This window comes from Mauremys mutica, chromosome 11 (genome assembly GCF_020497125.1).
Source record: "Mauremys mutica isolate MM-2020 ecotype Southern chromosome 11, ASM2049712v1, whole genome shotgun sequence".
Classification (NCBI taxonomy): Eukaryota; Metazoa; Chordata; order Testudines; family Geoemydidae; genus Mauremys; species Mauremys mutica.
Genome location: NC_059082.1, coordinates 46,734,683 through 46,760,785, shown reverse-complemented (window position 1 = coordinate 46,760,785; position 26,103 = coordinate 46,734,683). Strand labels below are relative to the sequence as shown.

The 26,103-nt window shown below is 49.3% G+C and overlaps 1 protein-coding gene across 12 annotated transcripts in view; it reads right to left on the bottom strand.

Moving 5' to 3' along the window:
- CCDC33 (coiled-coil domain containing 33) overlaps window positions 1-26,103 on the bottom strand; it is a 262,781-nt gene that overhangs the window by 25,300 nt on the left and 211,378 nt on the right. For all 12 annotated transcript variants that reach the window (XM_044979961.1, XM_044979963.1, XM_044979964.1 and 9 more), the window contains 3 exons: window positions 21,070-21,120; window positions 4,499-4,629; window positions 1,867-1,900 (listed from right to left, as the gene is read on the bottom strand). In XM_044979961.1, coding sequence (XP_044835896.1) covers window positions 1,867-1,900; window positions 4,499-4,629; window positions 21,070-21,120 — 216 coding nt within the window. The remainder of the gene's footprint in view (window positions 1-1,866; window positions 1,901-4,498; window positions 4,630-21,069; window positions 21,121-26,103) is intronic.

Genomic DNA, 26,103 nt, shown 5'->3' with positions numbered 1-26,103 from the left:
GTGCCAAAGGGGTCCCAAAATTGCAACCCCCACTCTGCCACACATGCTGTCCTTCCAAGACATCCCTTATTAGAAAGCCATATAGACTTTAATAGGGATGAAACCTATGGGGTCCTTATAAATATGATTCTCAAACCCTACAGAATTTAACAGAGTGAGAGCCTTTTTACAAGGTTTCTAAATCATCTCCTGTTGGCAGCACAGATTTCCCTATTGCACCCAGTAGGATAGTTACACAATCAGCAAGAGAGGACCTTCTGGCAGGGGCAGGGAGTACTCCATACCATTCTGAACCCAAGAGAGGTGGCCCAAGAGCAGCACTGATGAGTTTCCTTCTTGGCTGGGAAGCTGGGTCAGGCCAGCCTGTTGTTAAGGTCAACAATTTTGGTGGGGCCTGTAATTTCCCTTGGTCCTACATGAGCTCCCCATGCTGTGATGCTATGGAAGGAGCCTGTCAGAGTCCTGAAGTGCTGGAGCCTGCTGCTGGCACGTGGCCATGTGAACTGTGCTGTCTGGGATGCTAGGTCAGCTGCCCATGTGAAACCTTAACTCAGAAGAGTTCTGTGGTTAGATCGACAGGCATTCACAGAACGGGTTTTCTCTGCTATCTCCCCTCATTTTTGCTGACTGGCAATATGGTTCATTGGACTGAGCATGACACTAGAAGCCAGGAACCCCTAATCTCTGACCTGACTCTGGATAGGTTGCTCTATGTAACACAGACTTTGCTTGCTGATGGTCCATGGGAAATCCCAGCCTGGAGTTTGGTGCCACCTGGGACTAGCCTGTATCTAATTACCCCCTGTCCGACATACTTTTGCTCATTGCAAGGAAATACAATCCTGGTTACCTTTCTTTCTATGACTATTCTCTTTGCATGTTTGTATCTCACTCTCACACTCCAGCTGCCCCATTTTTTCCCCAGAATTGTGTTTTGTGGGAAATTTCAATTCTTTTTTTTTGTACCACTACAAAAGGATTTTTTTCTTTTGAAATTGCGAAACAATTGAAACAAAATCAAATCTCTGTTCAAATCAAATCCCTTCATGATCAATTCTGCATGATGATCCGACACTTCCTATGCTTTTCTGCAGAGGGCAGCATTTCATTGCAAATACTAAGATGGCCAGTCGGCTGGGATGTCTCACTATTTGCTCTTGCTTCTCCTTCTCTCTGTAGGTTGCTGGTATCTAGGAGGAAGGCCCTGTGCATGTCACACACAGAGTTAGCTGCAGGTCTGATCCAAACCCTGTTAAAAATCAATGGAAAGACCCTCACTGACTTCAGTGGGCTATGGATCAAGCCTTAATGGAAAATCCAGGTCCTCATTGCACCTACACAATGACGCTGCCAAGCTATTTATCTGTATGTTATCAATGGAATGGATCTTGTTCCCATGGCTATCCTGGGAAGTTATGACAAGCCACATACTTCATTTAGCCCTTCCTCCAACAGACAGGCTGCAGAGCCAGAGCACAGAATGGTGCACTACAGCTGGATGAATCCTTGGGGGTTTGGTTTGCAGCTCACTCGAGAACAACATGAAACAGTCAACAGCCATTGATTAACAAGAGGCCTCCACCCTACCTATGCAGCTTACTTCCCACCCACCTGGCACTGCTTAAGCCCAGCAATCTCCACAGAGTGTTATTCACATTGCTCACTGAGCCCCATGTTGTCCTCTCACTCATTTCCCTCCCTGCCACACATCCCACCCCTTTCCTATCTGGCCAATGTTAGCTATACTCTGCCAGACCTGGAGTGCCCAGTTACCCACATTTCTAGCCTGCTTCGTCCATTGCCCTCCCTGGTTCCTTACCATCATGTCTCCTCTAGGAGTGAAAACCAGCAGTCCCATTTACTCACCTGATCCAGATGGAACCTGGTCACATCCTGGGTTCTGCAGAACAAAAAGCAAAGGGTCATGGATGGGAGCCAGGCAACCTGCAAGCCCATCAGAGGAAGAAATAACTAGTGAAGCCCCTTCCCTTTGTCCCTCCCTGCCTGAGGGAGGAAGAAGGTAGGTCTCAAGCCATTTTGGGCACCATCAAACCAAACCAACACCTCAAACTGCCTGGGAGTCAGTGCAGCTCTTGGAGCACAGGGTGACATGCCCCTGCTCTGAGCCACTGCTAGTCTGGCAGGCAGCCAGTAACCCACTGCACTAATCCAGGGCCTGATACAATGCCTATCAGAGTCAATGACTGTTGATTTCAATGGACCTTGGATCAGGTCCCAGTTTGGACCTTACAGGGCCTGGATGACTGTGGAGATGTCCCTAGGTTCTTACCAAAGGTAGATGGAAAAACAACAACCTCTCAGCTAACCACAGCTAACTGAGCATCCAGGAGAAGCCCCAAGTCACTAGTCAGTACAAGGAGAAACAGGTGTATTCCCCATTAAGGCATGCCATTTCTTCTGGTGGCTTGCCCCAGTCTTCAGGCATCAGCTCTGTGCTGTCAAGGTTGGGTCTCAACCAGCTCGCTCCTGCCCAAGGTGCTGGGGAAGCCTGTGCCAACTGTACTGGGTGAGATGGAAACCCAGTGCTGGAGGAGGGCTTTGAGAAAACAGGCAAGCTGGAAGCTGGGGTAGGCAGGATAAGGGTGCTGTGAGAGGAGTGCAGGTGAGGGGGGGTGTCAAGGTTCCTCCCCCACTCTGAACTTTAGGGTACAGATGTGGGGACCTGCATGGACACTTCTAAGCTTAATTACTAGCTTAGATCTGGTAACACTGCCACCATCCAGAAATTTCAGTGTCTGGATCACTTTCTGTCCCCCCAAAACCTTCCCCTCCCTGGGCAGCCTTGAGAGGCTTTTTCACCAAGTTCCTGGTGAACACCGATCCAACCCCTTGGATCTTAACACAAGGAGAATTTAACCATCCCCCCTCCCTTCCCCCACCAATTCCTGGTGAGTCCAGATCCAATCCCCTTGGATATTAACACAAGGGAAAAATCAATCAGGTTCTTAAAAAGAAAGCTTTTAATTAAAGAAAGAAAGGTAAAAATTATCTCTGTAAAATCAGGATGGAAAAAACTTTACAGGGTAATCAGATTTATATAGCCCAGAGGAACCCCCACTAGCCTTAGGTTCAAAGTTACAGCAAACAGAGGTAAAATCCTCTCAGCAAAAAGGAACATTTACAAGTTGAGAAAACAAAAATAAAACTAACATGCCTTGCCTGGCTATTACTTACAAGTTTGAAACATGAGAGGCTGATTCAGAAAGATTTGGAGAGCCTGGATTGATGTCTGGTCCCTCTTAGTCCCAAGAGCGAACAACCCCCAAACAAAGAGCACAAACAAAAGACTTCCCTCCACCAAGATTTGAAAGTATCTTGTCCCCTTATTGGTCCTCTGGTCAGGTGTCAGCCAGGTTTACTGAGCTTCTTAACCCTTTACAGGTAAAAGAGACATTAACTCTTAACTATCTGTTTATGACAGGGGGATTGGGCCTTTTGCCTTGCAGATGATGTTGGGTCCTTAAATCTCACCTTTTTGTCTCTCCATATCCTCTAGCTCTTTCCCCTACCTACCACAGACTAACCTGTCTAGCTCACCTCCTTCTGAACTAGGCCCTGCTGCTGAATGACATGCTGTGTCCCACTGCAATGCGTTATGGGCAGACCTCTGTGGTGTGAAGTGATTCCTAATGCACTGTGCTGTCCCACCAGGCAGCCAGGCTGGTCCCAGCTCAGAAGTGGGCAGACTATGCCCAATGAAGCAGAGGAGCACTGGAGAGACTGAGCAGGATCATAGAAGATTAGGTTTGGAAGGGACCTCAGAAGATCATCTAGTCCAACCCCCTGCTCAAAGCAGGCCCAATCCCCAGACAGATTTTTACCCCAGTTCCCTAAATGGCCCCCTCAAGGATTAAACTCACAACCCTGGGTTTAGCAGGCTAATGCTCAAACCACTGAGCTATCTCTCCCCGCACACTGAGCTATCCCTACCCTTGCCCCTGCTAGTAAGATAATGACAGTCTGGACCCTCCGCAGGCATGCCGCCAAAGGCAGCCTGCCTGCCGCCCTCACTGTGACCGGCAGAGCACCCCCCATGGCTTGCTGTCCCAGGCACGCATTTGGCGTGCTGGTGCCTGGAGCCGCCCCTATTGCCCACCACTCCCCACACTGTCACTGGCTCCAGTCCGGACTGTCATTCTCTTACTAGCAGGGGCAAAATATTCACAAAAAGAAAGTGCTGGAGGTTAGGAGGGAACTTCTGATATGAGCAGGTTATTCCCTAGTTTCCCAAGGCAGAGGTCTCACACTTGCCTCTGAAGCCATGACAGAGACAGGATACTGGGCTAGATGGACCTTGGGGTTGGTTCAATCAGCCAATCCCTATGTTCCTAAAATGCCACTAGCAATGGACTATCCGGACCACAATGGGAGGCAGGAAGAAGAAGCTGGTGTAGGAGGAATCAGGGGAGGTGGCTAAGGACACATCTACCAGAGACAAAGAGATTTCCAGCCCAAGCTGGAACACTGCTTCCCATACCTTCTGAGCATGTCCGCATCATCCACATCACTGTCTGCTGCTGCCTGTTCATATAGGAGCATTTGCTTATCTGGCAGAATCTCAGCTACAGCCTCATGGGGTGGGAGGGAGATGTCATTATCTTGGTTAAGCTGCAAGAGGGAGTTTAGAAGGTCATCATGGATGGAGCAAAGCTTACAAAAAGTGGGGCTGGTGCCATGCAGAACACCTTGGATGAGGGAACTGGGGCCAGATCCTCAGCTGATGTAAATTGACATAGTTCTGCTGACTTCTGTGGAGTGATGCTGATTTCCAGATCTGGTCCCTAACACAGAAGCCAGCCTGATACCATATCAGAAGCTCTCCTATATCCTTCCTCTCCTTCTCTCTTTACTTAGGGCACTTGTCTGAAGAGATGCTCTGTGTTTCCTAAGAGTTCATCTGGTCTGGCTGTTTACTTGGTCCTGTTTGGTCTTTCCTATGCTTCATCTTTCAGAGGAGATGAACAGCACAGCCCAGGACCACTTGGGGTCCCTGAAGATCACACAAGGCACTTTTGCGTTGGAATGAGGTGTTAACTCTGGTGTTATGGAACAATTCCAGAGGGGTTAGTTACATTCAGTCTCTCTCAGGCCTTCAGATGTTTCAGCCTAATCACTAATTCTCAGGCAGCCTTGACATTTCAGTGCAAATTTGGACTATTTGCCAGGATGGTCAGCATTGTGGTAAAAGTACTGGACTGGGCTCAGGAAAGCTCGGTCTAATGCATGACCTTGGGCATCTCATGTCTGCTCTCTGTGCCTAAGGTCCAGACAGGGCCGTCCCTAGAAGGGTGCGGGGCCCGGGACAAATCAACCTCCCTGCTAATCTCCATGCCCGCCCGGCGCACCCACCCAGCTGCCGCTCACCTCCTCACCCTGATTTGCCCTACCCAAGGGATGACTGTGGGTCCAGCTATAGAACAAGCTCCTAGCTCCCTGCTGCACTGTGAGGGACTCAGCTACTAGAGTGATGGGGCCACCTAAGAACTGAGATAAACTGTTTCACCCACTTATTAATGTAGTGGGTATGTTTGGTGAACACACATGAATCTGTATGATTGAAATATGACCATTAATATAACTATTAGACAATTGAAACAAATCTTGTACAAAGTATGCCATATAAGGTATCAATGGAAAAGTTACAGTCTATCAAATACGATTATCCTGTTTATATGCATGTATCATCTTTGTATCTAAAGTTATAAATATTGATTATGTACCAGTATTTCATGTGTTTGCGTCTGGGGTAACACCCACAAGGTAGTTTACATTCAGTCTAGCCAGCACATCACACATGGACCATTCAAGTGGATGGCCCATTAAAGGACAAAATGGGCGTCCCTGCCCAGTGAGTTGTGGATGCTTAGGCCAAAATATGGGTAATGGCTGCTCCTATGAGTCATCAAAGAATGCAAGGGCGTGTGACCCTGGACTCCATCTTGTGCCTGTACTTTTCCACAAACTAAGACTGAGAGCAGGCCCTCCACCTGGGAGAAAATATAAAGGATCCTGGAAGCATCTCCATTTTGCCTCTTTCCTGCTCTGATCTCTGGACTATAGACTTACACTAAAAGGAGCATTCCAATCAATGAACTGAGGACTTTACAAGCCAGCACTTTATTCTATCACTGCTTCAAACCTGATTTAAGAACTCTGCAAAGGATTACATGTATTTGATTTCCTTAACCGTTTTAACTCTCTCCTCTTTCTTTTCTCTTATAAATAAACCTTTATATATTAGATACTAAAGGATTGGCAACAGTGTGATTATTAGGTAAGATCTGAGCTATATATTGACCTTGTTGTGTGGCTGATCTCTTGGGATTAGAAGGACCCTTTGTCTCATGAAATTGGTTTTCAATAAACATTCATCCTTAGAGGTTTTTAAGGCACAGCTTGACAAAGCCCTTGCTGGGATGATTTAGTTGGGGTTGGTCCTGCTTTGAGCAGGGGTTGGACTAGATGACCTCCTGAGGTCCCTTCCAACCCTGATATTCTATGATTCATCATAAAGTCTAGTGTCTGGGTGGTGAAATGAGTGCTGGAATGCCTAAGGAGACTGCATTTCTGACTTCTAGTTAACCAATGTGGTAAGACAGAAGTTTACTTTTGTTTCAGGATTGGTATATCTAATAATAGAATAATCACTAATTTGGGGTAAGTCTGCCCTATTTCTCAGCAGTTTGTCCTGAATCTTGTATCCTCAGCTGTGACCCACTGAGGCACGGTGACAACACAGTCTTTTACATCTGTTCACTCCATCAAAATGGAACTGTGCACAGTTTGCATCACATACCTCATGTAAATGAGAGATTTACATCTGATTTGTTGGTGCCTAATTATCAGGGACAAATCCTACTTCAGTAAACACCACACATTGCTGAACTAATCAAACAGAGGCGACACCGTGCAAACAAAGTTTTCTCCTGGCAATTTTTAAAGCATTGATTTTCTTAACTCAAGTGACAGAAATCCAGTGCAACCCCAAATATTGCGAATTCATTTTTCCCACATTCTCCATAATCCAAAGCAGGGCCATGTTTCCCAACTGCTAGTCATTAACTCTGAAAATATACCGGCTTTGCTGGAACCTCTGCTATCCACAATGATTTGCTCCCCACCACGACACTCTGGTGCCCATGGCCATAAAAGCATATTGGTTATATCTGACACTGCATCTGATCATGTTGCATCACTTCTGGTGGAAAGATATCTTGATGCAACGCTCACAAAAAACACGTTCAGTGCTGCAGCATGGACAACAGTCTACCCATGGCTGCAGAGTTCTGGCCAGGAGCTACAGAAGCACTGACACTAGCTAGCACTAGTCAGCCTGAGAGCTAGAGAGTAGAGAGGATCCCAGGGTTTGTCTGTGTCCAGCAGGCTCAGCAAACAATCCTCTTGCTCCTCATTGCAGTTGAGCCCTGTCTCCTCGCAGCTGTGAGGGGCCCTACAATGGCAGGAGCTAACTGCCCCCTTTGCTAGCAGCCAGGCTAAGGACTGAATGGGTCATGGGGATGGGGGTCTCCTGTTCTGAAATGGTCTCTCCAGATTAGGGCTGCCATGTGATTGCATGGCACTGAAGAGGTTAGTGCGCACCGCCTGAGCTGTGTCTGTGCTGTTGCTAATGAGAAGAGTGCACTTCCAGAGCTGTCAGTCTGGCACCCTTTGCCAGCACTTAATTTAATGTGAGAGAAAAAGAGAGATGGTTCATGGTCCCCAGCCCCGTTTGCAGCCCTGGATACTCACGGTTGAGGAGAACGGCCTGTAGTACCAAGCCATCCACCACCAGTACCTGGCCCCTACTAGCTCATTCCAAGCCGTCTCCCCTAGGCTGCTGCTGCTCCTGAAGAGACTCTGGGCTCCAGAGATAACTGGTGTCACCCTTCACTGGAAGGCCAGGCATCCATGATAACCAATTAGTTGCCAGGTGTCTGCCACTTCAAACAGCAACACCCACAGAACTATGCAAACTCCAGAACTGAAAGGCCAATCAGCCATCCCATTCTCTGCTGTCCTGGCCACAGGAGGCTTGGACACACACTCCACCAAGGCTGCAAGCTGCCTAGGAAAAGGCAGTAGGACACCAAACTTACAGAAGAGCTGGTAGCCTGCAGCATGAGGGGAGCCAGGCGTCTTTGCGGAACTTTTTACTAGCAAGAGGGGTTAGGTTTAAGCACGCACCACCTGCTTCCTTTGTGCATTCACAGCTCACTCTGTGCTGCTGTTGCTACAACAAGAAGGTTCCTCTTAGCAACTGCACAGGAAAGACTCCCTTTGAACTCCAGCTTCAGTGCACAAAGTGTGCACCCCACAGGTTTTCTCACTGCCACAGCAGATGTGTGGAAAAGAAAGAGAAAGGTGAGCCGCTCTGATGGAAAGCCAAGGGCCGAAGGTCAGCTAAGGAAATCCATGGTTTCAATACCTTCCTGATTAGCTGAGGTGCTGAGCACCCAGGCTTCTATTGACTTCAGAACCAAAAAATCAGACCTCTTCTAGTCCTATATCTATTGGTGGATTGAAGCACTGAAAAAATTAACCTAGATGAAAAACCTCGAGCAACACAAACCTGTTGTTCTGTGTGTCCGTCAAAGGAGTTTGTTACATGGGTACTGCCAAGTTAACAAAACAAACCCGGGCATCACTCAATTGAACTCAGTGATGGAATAAATTGATGCAGTTATGCAGATTTACACCTGCTGGGCACCTACATTTCTTTACCTTTATTACCCCATAAGTCTTACAAATCTCATGGACTTTTCACCACTGATTCTATTAGTTTATCCTTTGCATTTCTCTCTGATTGGGACAATGAAAATAAAGCAGTCAGTTTCATTTATGTAGTAAGTCAGTTTCTAGTCCAGTGGTTCTCAACCTATTTACCACTGAGGGCCACATATGCAGCTATGTGTTATATGGGCCTCATCCACACTGTATGGCCCTGAGGATGTCACATGGGCTGCAGCTGTGTGCTGATTGCCCCACAAGTGTGCCATAGGCTATGGGTTGAGAACCACTGTTCTAGTCAATTCTACCTGCAAGAGTCCAGTACACCAGCTTCTGGATTGGCAGTGCTGCTGGGGAAGTTTAACTTTAGGGCCCACTGAACATTTAAATGTTACATCTGTATTTGGACCCTTTTCAATGGGTGTTTTGGTCTATGAAAGCATGCTCTGGTTTGGATCCAAAACCTAATTCAGTATCATTACAGTCCTTGTCAGTCAGCCAAACCTCGAGATGTCTCAGACCTCATTGAAGTTCAAAGCTCCAGAACCCATTTAAGGCCAGGTTAATAATAAACCAGCTAGAGTGTTCTGGGTCCTTGTCAAATTCCCTGTTTGAGGATGCCAAGGTGAATGATACAATGCTGTTTTCTATGCACACAGGCATCATTTTGCAGGATCACAAGGGCCTTCAAGCAGGTGTAGCTAGAACTTAAGTGCTAGGTAGTTGTGGGAATGAGAACACTGGCTAGAGTCCTCGATGGTGTGATGCAATTTCCAGACACAGGGGAATGCAGAGGAAGTGATTCTAGAAGTGACAGCCAGGCACCTGGAATCACAAGCATCTCTCCAAATCAGTCATACAAGGCCCCATTCCAGGGATAAGGTATCTACAACAGCACTACTTTCCATCTCTCTATCCAGCCATGTCATCCATCTCTGCCCAGTGCCTGGGGAAGGCCTCCTCGTCACTGATACTGCTCATCCATCTGTCCACACATCCACATACAAACATAAGAACAGTTATACTAGGTCAGACCAATGGGCCATCTAACCCAGTATCCTGTCTTCCAAGAGCAGGTGCTTCAGAGGTAGGTTCCCAAAACGAGGACACTGCAGGGGGAGCAGGGAAGTTAGAGGTGGGGTACCTGCGCCGGGGTACTCACTGGAGGTGGAGGGAGTGTTGCTCCCTGTCACAGTGGCAGGGCAGCTGGCACAAGCCCAGGATGCAGCAACATCCATCAGTCAGTGCCTCCCTGCGGGACCCCCTCCCCAGGGGTGAGTGCTGGGGCCTGGATAGGTGGGATCTGGCAGCTGGGGCTGAAGGGGAATGAATGGACCAATCAGCTGCAGATGCAGGGGAGGGACCAATCAGGAAGTGGACCAATCTGGGCTCATGCTGAGCTGCAGCTTATCTGCTTTGCAAAAACCAGGACCAGGGGGCAGCTTTATGTATTTTGCTGCCCCAAGCACGGCAGTCAGGCGGCTTTCGGCGGCATGCCTGTGGGAGGTCCGCCAGTCCCGCGCCTTTGGTGAACCTGCCACCGAATTGCCACCGAAGCCGCGGGACCGGTGGACCTCTCACAGGCATGCCGCCAAAGGCAGCCTGACTGCTGCCCTCATGGCAACCGGCAGGCCACCCCCTGCGGCTTGCCACCCTAGGCATGCGCTTGGTGTGCTGGTGCCTGGAGCCGTCCCTGACTTGGACATTTGCTGTTATTATTTGAAAACCCCACTGGGACAGAGAAAGCAGGCTCTAAAAAGAGGCTCTGTCCAGGGAAACCTGGATGTATGGTAACCCTGTTCAGAGGGAATGAACAGAACAGGCAATCATCAAGTGACCCATTCCCTGTCATCCACTCCCAGCTTCTGGCAAATAGGGGCTAGGGATACCCAGAGCATGGGATTCCTAATAACCACTAATGGACCTATCCTCCGTGAACTTACTTTGTTCTTTTTTGAATGCCATTATAGTTTTGGCCTTCACAACATCCCTTGGCAAGGAGTTCCACAGGTTGACTGGGCATCAACAATCAGCCATTCTCAGCCCAACGCAGAACTGATAGCTCATTATCTTTTCTGCTGTCCAGCACTGCCAATAGGCTAGGCCATACTTGACCAATTTGGGTTGGAATGGGGAAGAGGCAGGTCCCTAATGTGTCCCTCCACTGCCTGTCTTCCATTGCTGAATCATCCCAAGTTTATCATCCTGAGGATTCCTTGGCAAATTATTGCCACTGATTACAAAGCAGACATTGCTTTAGGAGTCAGACCGCCACAACCCTGAAGACTTCAAATGTCTCTGTATCCTTGTCTGGGGACTCTTTTTTGAGAGCTGGTAAATAAATAAATTTGGGCTGCATGCTCAATCCAGGAGATCTGTGTATGATACTACAAGGATACCCATTAGTGCGCTGTTCACTTATGGTAATGCAGAGACATCCATAGTAGACTCTGCTCCTTGCTTCTGCATGGGTCATGGCTTTTGCTCCATCTGTTCTGGGTTGCAATTGCTGTCATTGTAATTGCTGCAGTGTGGCTTTACAAAGAGGAGAGTCTTGCAACACACTAGGAATAATGACAGGCTTTGGCTTGGTCTTCCTCTGTGTGCTTATTCTGCAGCTGAACATCTCAGTGGAGAAAGCCTCACCAAGGACTCCACATTGGGCACTATCAACTGCATTGTTCCGAGGGAGGACAGCTGTCTCAGTGAGACCAGGATGGAGAGGAGGTGTCTGATGCAGCTAGTCCCTGGCCTTTCAGGCCCACAGCCTTGAATTGGCACTGGAAGCAGATGTTGATCCATTGGAGAGCAAGAAACCCTGGTGTGAAGAGTCCTGTGCTTTCCTTCCTTAGTTAAGGAGATGGGGTCTGCCTTCTGCACAAACTGGAGATTCAGCGTGGCTTCCACATGTAGGCTCAGCTTCAGCACAGTGAGTTATCATAGTCCAGCCTGGAGGAGACCAAGGCACAGGTCCCATAGCTGGATCCTTGTTGGAGAGCAAGGGGCATCACTTCCTGCCAAGTGGAGGCAGCTACCATGATGGACAGGATTAGTGATGATGGGCCCAAGACCCACACTTAGGGTAGGAGTGTGAAGCAGTTTGATGGCAGAAGAGGTCAACATTCTGGCAGCTCTTTGGAGCATTTCCTCATCCTCCCTGCACCACTCTAACCATTTGGGCTAGTTGTCCCCTGTGCAGGTGCTAATCTCTTATAGACAATTTGCATGCCTCACACAGAATTATAGAATATCAGGGTTGGAAGGGACCTCAGGAGGTCATCTAGTCCAACCCCCTGCTCAAAGCAGGACCAATTCCCAACTAAATCATCCCAGCCAGGGCTTTGTCAAGCCTGACCTTATAAACCTCTAAGGAAGGAGATTCCATCACTTCCCTAGGTAACCCATTCCAGTGCACAGGTGACATATCTGTTAATCTTTCATATACCATGGTGATGAGGGCCACATAACCCCATGGAGGTGCCAAGAAGGAGCTATAGAACTGTGTGTCACCATGACATTGCTCGCAGCAAAGCCCGTGGGAACTCATCTCCTCTCCAAGAGGCCTCAGAAAGGAAGGGAAGAGAGATTAGACAACACTGAATGGAAACTATTGCATGGGCTGGATACTGAATGCGACTGCAACACACCCAGCAGGTCAGTGCCTAGCGGAGGCCATCCACCCAAAACTTTGCATAGACGACAGGACAAGCTGGACCTGCAGCAGCACTTTCACAGCTGTGTGAGGGAATTACAGACATTTAGGCTAACCCCCTATCAAGATGAGGATTTATTGTGTCTGAACCATCCAAGACAGATGGCTATCCAGTTTCCTTTTGAAAACTTCCAGCGAAGGAGTTTTTATGACCTCCCTAGGCAGTCTGTTACATTGTCCTGCTGTACTTACAGCTAGGAAGTTTTCCCTCAGATTTAATCTATATTTGCTAGGCTGTAGTTCGAACCCATTGTCCCTAGTTCTGTCCTCTGTGGTAAAAGAGAACAACTTTTCTCCACCTTTTTATGGCAGCCTTTCAAGTATTTGAAGACTGCTATCATATTCCCCCTTAATTTCGTCGTTTCCAAACTGAACATAACTGTTCCTTCAGCCTTTGCTCATATGGCTTGTGTTCCATCCCTCTGATCATCTTTGTCACTCCCTTTGGATCCTTTCCAGTTTCTCTACATCCTTTCTATACATTGGTGACCAAAGTTGGACACAGTACTCCAGATCTAATGACCCCCTTGTTAGCAGTCTTGGCACAGAGGCTAAGAACTGACTGGTAACATGCCCAGATTAAGGTAAATCAGGGCCTTAGGCAAACCATGACACAGGGCCCTGGCAGCCTCCGGACCCAGAACAGACCCCTTGGACCCCCACTTGGGACCCCCCTCCAATCTGACATAATTCCATTAATAGTTACTCTTTGTTTGCCTTGTTTAACCAACTAACATCAGGCCCTGCTGCAGCATTGGCGAAGCTGAGGGGGCGTATTTAAGGTTTTGATTCCCAAGGCAGAGGCAGCATGGGCACAGCTGTGTGCACTCTTCCTAGATCAGGGGTTCTCACAACAATTTTTTTGGTGGCCTCAGAGTGCAGCCATCAACTCTTGCTGGTGGCTGCACTGACACTTTTTCCTAAAATACTTAATTAACTTAAGGAAAAACAAAAAAATATGCATGTATACACAGCCAAATCATTGTAATTTATTTATGTACGTTTTTTTTCTGTACTCAATAATAAAAATAATACTGTGAAAAATGATATTTGTGTGTTTGTTAATATCACGTTTCACAGCAAGACCTGGCAAGTTAAGACCTGGATGGAGCAGTGGGGGGTGAGGCAGCAGATGCCAGGGGCAATGGATGGGGGGGCCCCTCCATCGCATGGTTGGGTGTGTGGGTTGGTGCCTGGGGCTGGAGATCAGCACCCTGGGCCAGCACCCACTGAAACCCAGTGTCGATGCCTGCAGCTGCATGGCCAGGGCTGGGAATCAGCACCCGCTGCTGTGCAGCCGGGGATCAGTACTTGGAGCCAGCATGCACTGCTGGGGCTTTAGGATGGCACTCAGGGTTGGCTCTTTGGGTCCATGCCCGATGCTGCACTGCCAGGACTAGGAGTCAGTGTCCTGGGCCAGCACCTGCCGGAGTCTTGGGTTAACACCTGCTGCTGCATGACTGGGGCTGGGGATCTGCACCTGGGGCTGGGGATCAGGGCCCATGGCCAGCATCTGCCAGAACCCAGGGTTAACATCCAGTAGCAGTGCCCGGGGGCAGTGGCCAGGGCTGGGGGTTAGAGTGTGCAGCCAGGGGTCGGCCACCGCCAGCGTTGGGGGCTGGCATTTGGGGTCTGCATCCAGAGCCAGCACCTGCCGGAGCCCAAGGCCAGTGCCAGGGATTTTCACCCAGGGCCAGCAGCTGCAGCTGGGGATCTTCACTCAGGGCTAGCAACCACTGGAACTCAGGGTTGGCACCTGGGGTCAGTGGCCAGGGCTGGGGGTCGGAGAGCGCAGACAGGGGTCAGTGCTTGGGGCCAGCCGCAGCCGCTAGGATTAGGGGTCAGCACCACACAGCAAGAGCCAGGGATCAGAGCCTGCCGCCATGTGGACAGGGGTTGGAATCTGAAGCCCCATGGCTGAAGGCCAGGATTGCATGGCCAGACCTGGGGGGTCAGCACCTGAAACCCCATGGTCAGAACAGGGTGTTGAGGCCTGAAGCCCCATGGCTGGAGCCCTGGTCTGCAGCCAGGTTCCCTAATTCCCCACTGCCCAACCACCCCAGGGCTCAAGTCCACAAAGCCTCCTGTCCCTCCCCAGTTAGAAAACTCACCTTGCTCCTTCAGCGTTGTGCCCCACCTGCCTCCAGAGACCTGCAGAGCAGTGCATCCAGGAGCAACAGGGAGGGAGGGGAAGGGGCCAATGCATTCCTTCCCCCACGTCACCACTCACGAAGTTGTCATGGCTTCAGGGAAACCTCCTGGTGGCCGTATGCAGCCGTGATGGCTGCATTTGAGAAATGCTGTCCTAGATGCAACCAGGGCTAAAGCCCTTCACTTTTCTGGTCCCAGTGCTCACAAAATATCAGTCTCCTCATAGCAAGCAGAGGGGCCCAGCCCCATGATTCCCCCAGTTTCTGAATCTGAGCAGCCTTGGGAGTTTAGGGGCTTGAGGATAATCCCGTTGGTCTCTTGTGAGTCTCCCAACCTTCCCTGCTTTCACGCAAGCCGCTGCCTGTTTCTCTCAGAGCATCACCTGTGAGATGGCACAGATGGGGCCTGAATAATCAACTCCATCTGCTCCCTGCCTGGGCGGCCACTGGGAACCCCATTGTGATTGCTTCGAGGGCTTCTTCAAGGATATAAAGGTTGCGGGCAAAAGGCAGTGTGTTTACATGCACAGCCCAGCTCACCTGGCTGGGGATTGAAACTCAGTTCAGATGGAGAATCCCTCCACTGACATCCCCCCGCCTGGACTCTTCTCCCAACAAACTCCAAACTCCGTGATCTTTCTTCTCTTGGCCCCCAAGCAGACTCTCTTGCAGGCCCTTACCTCAGAGAGAAGCACAGCACACTGCTGGGTAAACAGGTGCAACCTCACTCACAGTAATGGTGTTATGCCTGCTAATGCCAGCAGTGAATTTAGTTCAGATTCTCTACCGATTCCTGGCCCCCCACCCTTTCTCTGATCCCTGCTTCCCCACTCCAGAACTTCTCTCTCCCTCTGATTTCTGATCCCCCTAAGTCCCTTTCTGATTTCTATTCTTCCCAGATACTCCCCACTCTGTTCTCTGCTCCCTAGACCCCTCTTTCTTCTCTGCTTCCCTCAGATCTCCTCTCTAATCTCTGCTCCCCCAGACGCCATTGACACTGTACCACATATTCTTCAGTGATATTATTATGATATGATTATGACATAATTATGATGCAGTTTGTACAAGATAAGTCATGTGAGATGTCATTGGAAAAGTTATGATTTGCTGAATATGATTATCATATTTGTGTGCATGTATCATTTTTTTATCTAAAGTTATGAATATTGACTATGTATCTGCAGCAAAGAATCCTGTGGCACCTTATAGACTAACAGACGTTTTGCAGCATGAGCTTTCGTGGGTGAATACCCACTTCTTCGGATGCAAGAAGAATACTCACTTGCATCCGAAGAAGTGGGTATTCACCCACGAAAGCTCATGCTGCAAAACGTCTGTTAGTCTATAAGGTGCCACAGGATTCTTTGCTGCTTCTACAGAACCAGACTAACACGGCTACCCCTCTGATACTTGACTATGTATCTGTATTTCAAATTTCGTCGTTTCCAAACTGAACATAACTGTTCCTTCAGCCTTTGCTGAAGGAACCTGGGTAACGCCCACTAGACAAGATGCTTTCAGTCTAGATAGCTGGTTGGGAAGGGCCTACTCAGGGCAATGAGCCATTAGGGAGAACAATAGGCCTTGGGAGAAGCTTATCTCTCACCTGGTGAGCCTTCCTGAGAACTCCAGAGACAGCCTGAGAGTAACTCTACAAAGACATGTGACCAGGCCACATGATGCTGGACGCCATCTTGGGATGTCAGTATTATTCCACAGATTGGTCTGGGATCCAAGCTTATATGCAAAAGCTATATAAGGCAGGGGAGTGACATCATCAGGGTTTTTCACTCCCCACACAAGAAGACTCCTGGAAACACCTGCGGAACAAAGACTGAACTGGGGGACGTGCTGGACCCAGGCTAAAGGGATTTGAAGCCTGTGAATGAAGACCTGAGAAACCCAAGTTGTAAAGCTAACACAGCTTGTGCCTTAAGACTCTGTAGCCTGCCTGTACTATCAATTAGGGTGAGAAGCTGTTATACATATCCAATCTATTTAGTATATTAAGCTTAGTTTGCATTTTTTGTTTATTTGCTAGGTAATCTGCTTTGATCTGTTTGCTATAAACTTGTTTTATATTTTAATCCAAAGCAGTGAGCTTTGACTGGAGTGCTTGGGGAAAATTTTTGCTTGGTTACCACAAATGTGCATTGTTCTTTTCACATTGAGGGAGAGGCAGACCGGGTATTAAACCCATATACTAGACAGATTTGACCAGGGCAGGATGGTACTGCTTTGGGGTCCCAGGCTGGGAAGCTGGCGGTTAGACAGTCTGTGGCTGGGTGTGTCCCTGGGTACGAATGCTGGTGAAAGTGCAGGCTGGGGGTCTTTGCAGCTTGTCACAGCAGTACAGTGTGAGAGGGAGCCCAGGCTGGTGGGTTAGAGAGCTCAATGGTACCCCAATTCCAGGTGGCACCCCAGGAGGAACCTGTCACACCCATTTCTTCTCTGCTTCCCCCAGATCCCTCTCTATGATCTTTGCTCCCCATCCCTTCTCTCTGTGATCTCTGCTTGCCCATCCCCACTCTCTCTGCTTTCGGCTCCCCAGTTCACTGTCTCTGATCTTTGCTCCCACAATCCCCTCTCTCTTATCTCTGGTCCCCTCACATCCTATGATCTCTTCTCCCCCCACATTCCCTGTCTATGATCTCTGCTCCCCCTACATTCTCTCTCTATGATCTCTGCTCTCCCCAGACCCCACCTCTCACTGATCTCTGCTTCCCCTGATTTCCCCTGCCCCCTTTCTCCCCTTGCACTTTCCCATACTCCCCAGATGGCTAATACTTGCTGGTTTCATCCTTTGTCTCTGGGCCTGACATTAGCTTTCTTTGCACTTATCTCTAGCTCCCAGGAGCTGAGACCTAGCCAGGCAATTTGGTGGAGATTATTATAGACTCCGAGAGGAAAGTTATCGCTCCTTTCACACTTGTGGAATCTCATTTCCATACATTGGATCTCAGAGACTGAGCGCCAGCACCTATCACTCTGCAGCTTTCTTCCCGGCAATGCACACGTCTTATCCATTTAAGTTCTAAAGACTCTCAGCATCACAGATCCCATCTCTGAGAGAGTCTCTGCTGTGACCTTCCCTAGGTGAAACTCAGGCTTCAGCTCTGTTCTGCCTTGCCTCAAACTTGGGCACATCTCAACACAGCTAAAGCAAAGGGATTTTAGGCTAGACACCTCCTCATTCTCATTTCATAGAAGGGGAAACTGAGGCAAGAGTAAGCACCCATTTGTAATCGGAGTGAGTCCCACCTGCTAACAGCCCCTTTGTGTAATGGGGTAATCTGCAGCCCTCATTCCCTTTATATGCTAAGCAGTGGAGAGACAGTGGAAGATAAGAAACCTCTGTCTGAGTGAGGCCAAACTGGTCACAGAGGGCTGTTTCAATAATGCCTCAATGATACAGGCTGTATAGCTTGTGTGTTTGTGTGTGGCACCCCACACTGGACACATTAGTGGGGCCTGAGGTACTGAGGAACTGAGGGGGAAGTTGAATACAGTGAGTTCTTAGCACTCCAGCTCCAGACCCAGAGAGGACCAGGATAATACTGTAAGAGGAATTTAATTAAGCGAAGGACTTTGAGGCAGCTCATTCCGCAGCTCTCTACTCAAGCACACGGAGCTTGGTGTTTCTCTGCTCATGCTGCAGCCTCTTAGTACACAGATTCCACTGATTTCAGCTGGAGCTGGGAGTGCTGTGTAATCTGTGACTCAGAGAGCATGCCATGGCATGGCTCCATTATGATATTTGCTAGCAAAATCCTCGCAGTGCAATCAAAGGGCTTTGCCAGCCCCCTCCTCGTCTAGCCAGAATGCTGTCAGCCTTGCATTACTCTCTGTTCTTGTGACCCCAGGAAATGAGAAACATTTCAGGTTTGCCTTATACTTTCTTTTCAGGGGTAACCATCTGGGCAAAATAATCCTGCATGGGGCAAACTGGTGACATAGCACCTGAGGCCTGCTAAGCTGTCAGGAATACTCAGTCTGCTGCTTCTGAGCATCCATCACATTACACAGGACAAGGGGAATTCTCTCTGCCTCCCAAGGATGATTTGTCCAGTTCATCACTCATTCTCTGTCATGTGCTTGTTTGCGCTTCACTTCACGTTCTACAGATCCAGGGCTCCTGCTATCCATTGTGGTGGCTCCTGGTCCTTCCTGGCAGTTGGGGAAGAGCCCGGTATTTCAGAGCCACAGGAGATTTGAGATTTACGGATACATCCTGATGCAGAATGTCACTGGAGATTTAGGTAATCAACCAGCCCTTCCCAGCCCCCGGCTGCCTGACTGATTTGCAGCTGTTAGGGCACACTATACTTGTTCCCACCTTGCCAGCCAGCCAGCACCTTGTCTGCTGCCCTGCCAGCCAGCACCTTGTCTGCTGCCCTGCCAGCCAGCCAGCACCTCGCCTGCTGCCCTGCCAGCCAGCCAGCACCTCGCCTGCTGCCTTGCCAGCCAGTGTGCTGCCTGCCATGCTGCCAGCCAGCCAGCACCTCGCCTGCTGCCTTGCCAGCCAGTGTGCTGCCTGCCATGCTGCCCTGCTAGCCAGTGCCTCACCTGCTGCTTACCAGCCAGCCAGTGCCTCGCCTATTGCCCTGCCAGTCAGTGCCTCGCCTGCTGCTTACCAGCCAGCCCTGTGCCTGCTGCCCTTCCAGCCAGCCAGCACCCTGCCTGCCAGTCAGCCAGTGACTTGCCTGCCACCCTACCAGTTAGTGGTGCCCTTAAGGTGAGGTATGTTCCCCTCTTCTCTGGAAGGCATCACAGCGTTGCCCCAGCCAGGAGGAGCCAGGAGCTGTAACGTGGCCTCAGTCTTGGAGAGGCCCCAGGGGTTCTGTTCCCTCTCTCACCCACTGTGGCATCCCAGACTTGGATCTCCTTCAGCATTTGTTAAGAAACAAGCGGAGCCAGAGCCAGTTGATCTCTCCTTAATACTGCAGCCCATGCCATGAATTTTTAATCAAGGGCTCTGTGTGCTTTGGGAAGCATGCAATTAACTGCCCCATCAATAATGCACCATGCTGCAACTTTCTCTCCAAGATCCACGGCCAGACTGAGGGAGAAGCCAGGTTGTTATTTACGCTGGATCTGACCTTTCTTTAGTCTTGGTGAAAGGTGCTGGACTGACAGCCCTGGACAATGACAGCCTCACTGCCTCCACAGAGCAGGGACCGCGAAGGCAGAGGCAGACCCAGCTTTGCCCACACCCCCACCATGACAATGTACCTCAGTCCTGACTTTGAGGGACCACCTCTTGGGGGTAGAACTGAGCCTCTGTTCTCAGTCAAGTCTGGATGAAGTTGTAGGCACTACAGGCCCGTGCATTGGGCCCTAGCTCCAGGAGTCAGATGATTATATTGTATGCTCAGATTTCAATTGAAAATAAAGGATCTTTCAACCCCTCATGGTAGGTAAGAAAAGTTTGAAAATGTGACCATGGAGTGTGGTTGGAACAGTAACTTCGGCCTGAGTCTGCAGACAGCCTGAAACAATAGCTCTGAGAGGGGTGAATTGCCCCATGCTTCTCAGTGTGGTGTTATTTACAATACTCACCCCACAGGGCTCTGAGTGTGACAGTGGGCCCACCCCCATTTACCCAAGCAGATAATTCCCACCTGTCAGGGAAAGCTTTGCTGCTCCTAAGAGGATGGGGGACACGGCTGCTGCTCCTAGGGGGATAAGGTGGCCCCTTGCCATTGCACCTGCCCGTCTGGGAGGAGGCCCCTGCTGCTCCAGAGTGAGGCTGCCAGGGCCCTGTGTCATGGTTTGCCTAAGGCCCTGATTTACCTTAATCTGGGCATGTTACCAGTCAGTTCTTAGCTTCTGTGCCAAGACTGCTAACAAGGGGGTCATTAGATCTGGTGGAGCATTTTGCAATACGTCAGGAGGTGGGAATCATAGAATATCAGGGTTGGAAGGACCTCAGGAGGTCATCTAGTCCAACCCCCTGCTCAAAACAGGACCAATCCCCTGACAGATTTTTACCCCAGTTCCCTAAATGGCCCCCTCAAGGATTGAGCTCATAACCCTCGGTTAAGCAGGCTAATGCTCAAACCACCAAGCTATCCCTCAAAGATGGGTGGTATGGTAATGGCAGAAGGCAGGACACTGAACTAGACAGCCCAGTGAGTGATTCAGTAAAGCTGACAGTGCCACAGTGGGCTTGGTAGAGCCGTGAACTAAACTGCGCTGTCAGGAAGTGAGATACAAGCCTTGATGGCAAGATTCCCATACAGCAAGATGCAGGCTGTGGCTGGAAGATGGTCTGATCCAGTATGGCAGTGCTTACATTGCTATCACTTGGGTGTCCTCGTAAATGTCTGTTGTAAATTCCTACCAGATTCTTCACCTTCTCCCGTTGCCCCAGGAAAAGATCTGTCTGTTCTGACTCCCAATCCCAACCACCAGTCTAATGGTTAGTGATGGAAAGCATCCCTGTGGATAGTTACTCACCAACAACAGATTGACATGGGACTTTTTGCGTTCGAGCTCAATGGGGGCCACCTGGAAAAAGAAATAAAAGCCAAGGTTATTGCCTTCCATGGACTTGCCCTGTTCTGACCTTTGACCCTGACACTGTGAGTTCTGTAGAGACATCTGCATGCTCCGATGAGAACTTGCTCCAGAGGTGGGTGCTGTGCATAAAGGACAATGGAGTGGAGACTGGAGGCCCTGGACAACCAGCAGTGTCCATAAAATGAAGCTTCTCCGGACCCTCCCAGCTAACAGAGAGATGTCTAGTTTGGCTCAGCCATCACATTCACTATGGCCCAAGCCAGGATCTTCCCATCCATACTCCACATGGGTTCGTGTTCCTCACATGGCTGCTAGAATTTACCACTCATTCACCACCAGCCTGGGGTGCTAAGGAAGAAGGGAGGAAATCATTGTATGGTGTAGCTTTCTCCACACCAGTCATGATTTTATAGGCCTCTATCATATTCCCCCTTAGTCATCTCTTTTCTAAACTGACCAATCCCAGTCTTTTTAATCTCTCCTCTTACTGGAGCTGTTCCATACCCTTAGTCATTTTTGTTGCCCTTCTCTGTACCTTTTCCAATTCTAATATATCTTTTTTTAGTTGGTGTGAGCATACCATGTATTTATATAGTGGCATTATAATATTTTCTGTCTTATTATCTATTCCTTTCCTAATGGTTCCTAACATTCTGTTAGCTGTTTTGAGTTAGCTGCACATTGAGTGGATATTTTCAGAGAACTATTCACAATGACTCCAAGATCTTTTTCTTGAGTGGCAACAACTAATTTAGACCCCACCATTTTCTATGTATAGTTTGGATTATGTTTTCCAATGTGCATTACTTTGCATTTATCAGCATTGAATTTCATCTGCCATTTTGTCTCCCAGACACCCAGTTTAGGGAGATCCCTTTGTAACTCTTCACAGTCAGCTTTGGACTTAACTATCTAAACTGTCTCCACTGCAGTGAGAGTAGCAGTCCTGTAAGTACAAGAGGAAGCAATCAGTGGGGCGAAAGGGCTGGCCCCCAGCTTCTCTGGAGATGCTTGATGAGGATTGAAGGAGTCGGAGTGCTAAGGGATAGCACCAGAGAAGGGCATAAAGCTGACAGCTCCCCTTTTCAGACCTGAGACACATCCTGGAGAGGCTGCCCTTTCCCACATGGAAATCAGAGCTCTTCACAGCTGCTGAGATAAGCTCATAACAAGCCCTCACATGGTACTACTAAGAGACAGGGCTTGGACTCCCACCCTCTGGATGCTGCTCTGGGTCTGTGCTTCTCAAGGAGTCATTCTCAAGGCAGAGAGGCTGTATCCCCAGAAGCCACAGATAAACAGAGATGAAGATGATGACATTTCCTCCTCCACGCCAGAAATCCTTGCTGACTGGCACTGAGGGCAATCATGAGATCTTTACACATGCAGAGTCCAGAAGACTCGGTGTTGTGTTAAGCTGTGGCATTATATGCAAGGATGCAATGCTGGCAGGACAGCAGGGCTTGGGAGGAGGGCTGTGTCCACAGAGGTCCTCACAGCTCCAAGTTGGCAACTCAGGAAGTTGGAGCATGGAGTGGGGGCAGGCAGGGGAGAAAAGAGGGGAGCTCAGAAAGAAAATGGTAGGGAGTTTGGGGGAGCAGTCAGAAACGGAATCCCTGGGTGGGGGGGGGGGTTGGAAGAGTCGGGTAAATAAGGGGCAAGTGGAATCCCTGCAGGAATCAGAAGGAATTCAAGTTAAGGGTGGGGGGGCAATGAACCCCTCAGCAGGAGGGTTTGGGGAAGCAGGTGGAAGCTAGGATTCCTCAGTTGGATAGAAGAGCTGCCACCTGTGGTCTGGAGGAGAGACAGAGACTGTGTGACTCTGTTGTGCCCTGAAGTACATGGGCGCTTGTCACTGCATCCCCAGCCATGCATGTAATTTCACAAGGGATGCTGGGATGCTCTGCCATGGGTCTGCACAACCTGGGAATGAAAATGTTGCAAAGGGGGCAATGTCAGAAAGGGGGAGGGGGCTTGTAGTTCAACAAGCATGATGCTGCCCTAGGGCACCTGCCCTCTGGGTTCTAGTGAGCAGCAGAGTGGGAGCTGACTCCAAACAGAGCCATTTGTTACCCACCAGAATCGATGAGAGCCTTCCTACAAGCTTTAAAGGGAGATGAAGGAGGGTCTGGGCTACCCACTGGGTCTGAGCTGCCATGTTCCAATCTGAACGCTGGGCCAAACTTCCCAGAGCTCGAGGGGGTTTGAGCCAGTGCTCCGGTTTGGGGCTCACTCCGTTGTCATGGTGCTGCTCCAGTCCTGGAGCCCAAATAGACCAGCTGGCCCATTGAATATCACAGGGTACATCTGCACTGGAGCTGGAAGAGAGCCTCCCAGCTGAGGAAGACAGACTCACACTAGCTCTAGCGTGCTAAGAATAGCACTGTGGATGGTGGGCTAGCTGCCCAAGGCCAAGCCTGCCACAGGGCCAAGTTCTGGTGGCTAGCATGAGCCACTGCCTGTGCCACAAGGGCCACCCTGCTATTTTTAACATGCTAGCTCAGGTCTGTCTACCCAGCAAAGTCTCATCCATACTGGAGCTACAGTCTATGAGCAGAGGAGAACTACTGAGGCAGAACAGAAGCACCCAGCAATGTAAATCTCACAACAGCAGCATGTCCACTGTTAATCAAGTGACTCATAGCAGCATCTCTTCTTCAGTGTGCCACAGACAGTTCAAAGCTCAAATTGACCTGATCAGCCACTCATGTCTTCACAGAAACCAAACCAACCAGTAATGTCATGGTCATCTTCAAACTTGAAGGATAAACAACAACCTGGGCTGAGCGGTACGCTTCCAACTGCAGGGCAGCCATACCCACAGCGCGCCTGTGGGGATGACTTTCCCTTCCTACCATGCAGGTGTGAGCAGCACAGCCAAGCAACAACCTGGAGAATTCATCTTTACTGTTCCTGGGTTATTTGATCATTATTACTATTGTTACCTATCAGTATGACAACAGCACATCCAAACCCAACCGAGGTCAGGGCCCCATTGTGCAAAGAGCTGGACAGACACAGAGCAGGCAGTCCCTGCCTTGAAGGGCTTCCAGTCTAGAGACAAGAGAGCATTATTATCCCCATTCTACAGATGATGAACTTAGGCACATGGCCAAGGAAATCTGTGGCAGAGCAGGTATTTTGCTCAAATCTCTAGCAACCCTGTCCCATGCCTTGATCACAGAATCATCCTTCCTCTCTCCAGGAGAAATTCAATGTTAATTTTACCAAATCAAAGCTACAACAAACTCAACTACTACCCTCAATCTCCTAGAACTGGAAGGGACCTTAAAAGGTCATTGAGTCCAGCCCCCTGCCTTCACTAGCAGGACCAATTTTTTTTTACCCCAGATCCCTAAGTGGCCCCCTCAAGGAGTGAACTCACAACCCTGGGTTTAGTAGGCCAATGCTCAAACCGCTGAGCTATCCCTCCTCCAGTGTGCAGGATGGGGTGGGGTGACTGTATCTATTAGGTGTCTTTGTCTGTTTCTGTCCTCCACCTCAGACACATCTGACAGATTCATATGTTTGAATTAGTCTACAATGTGATTAGCCCCACTCCTAACCCAGCTTGGGCTCTAGTGGCTGCTCCAGAACCTCAGTGTAACCTCATTACTGAGCCCATGAACACTGCCTGCTGTTAGAGCCTGGAAGGGACTGCACCACCATCAGCAAATGTAGTTTCTTTCTTATAAAGCAAAAGAAAGATCACTCCCTTGGTGGATGGGGGCCAGATGGAGCGTGCACTATGGGCTGGCCCCATGCTGCACAGAGACCTTTTTGCATAGGATGGGTTTGCTCAGATGGGGCCATCTACTGGGAAAGACATATAAATTCCCCACATGATACTGCTGGAGACATGAGGAAGCAAAGGAGTGAGAATGAGCCTGTCAAAGGGATGTGTGTGTGTGATCATTGGCAGTCCCAACTCCCTTTTGGGGGCTGAGTGTGCCCCCAGCTTCCCCGCCCCACAATATACCCAACACCACTGGTTACATATCTGAAGTGCCACATGGGGATTTTACCTTGGAACTCCAGTTAATTAATATCAAAGGGAGCTGTGCGGCACTGCAGTGATGCAGGGGTTGCACTACACTGTTAGAAGAGAGGGCATGGTGGTAATTGAAGATGTGCCCTGCAGTGAGGAGGCTGTCTGAAGAATTCTGATGGAAGATGGCAGGGCTAAGAGGAGAGAGCTAAGTTTGTCTTTCCTCTGTGTGCTTATGCCTACTTTCAAATGTTACTTTGCACAGCACAGTCGAGATGAAAGGCTACAAATACACATCTGTCATTCTTACACCTTTGAATTTCCCTGGCAGTCAGATGTTTGCTAATTTCTTTTAAAATGTACAATCCTCAGAAGATCTCCCTCCTTTTTAGCAATCACACATGTGGATTTATAGTCCTTCAGCCACTTGAAAAAGATTTTTTTCCTCCGTATTTGCTTAGGCTTATTTATTTATTTGTTTTATAAATTGCTGGGTGACACTTTGGTGTATCCGATTAGTTTCAAATGATGGAATCTATTCATCTTTGGGCGTGTGAAGAAACAGTGCAGCGAAAAACCACCGCAGGAGGCCCTGCCGGGTTTATCGTCTCCACAGGGGGCCATGGGGAGTTTATAGGCACTGGTATACCCACATCAGGCCTTGCAGGCATTACATTTTCTGTAGACTGCGCCTGTGGATGCCTGCACCAGACCTCAGGCAGATTGAAATGCCCACAATGGGCAGTCTGGCAACTAAAACATCCCTCCCTCTTCTTCTAGTCAGAGCCTTCCATGCACCTGGAGCATCCTCCTCTTGGGCCAATCCAGAGCCTCTCTTGGGGGCTGATCTAAACCCCACTCGAATCAATGGGAGTCTTTTCACTGCTTTCAGGAGGCCCGTGCCCCAAAGCTCACTCTGTCTAATCTGTGCCATGATCACAAAGTGCTATCTGAGGCCAAGTTCCTCAAAGATATAGGACTTA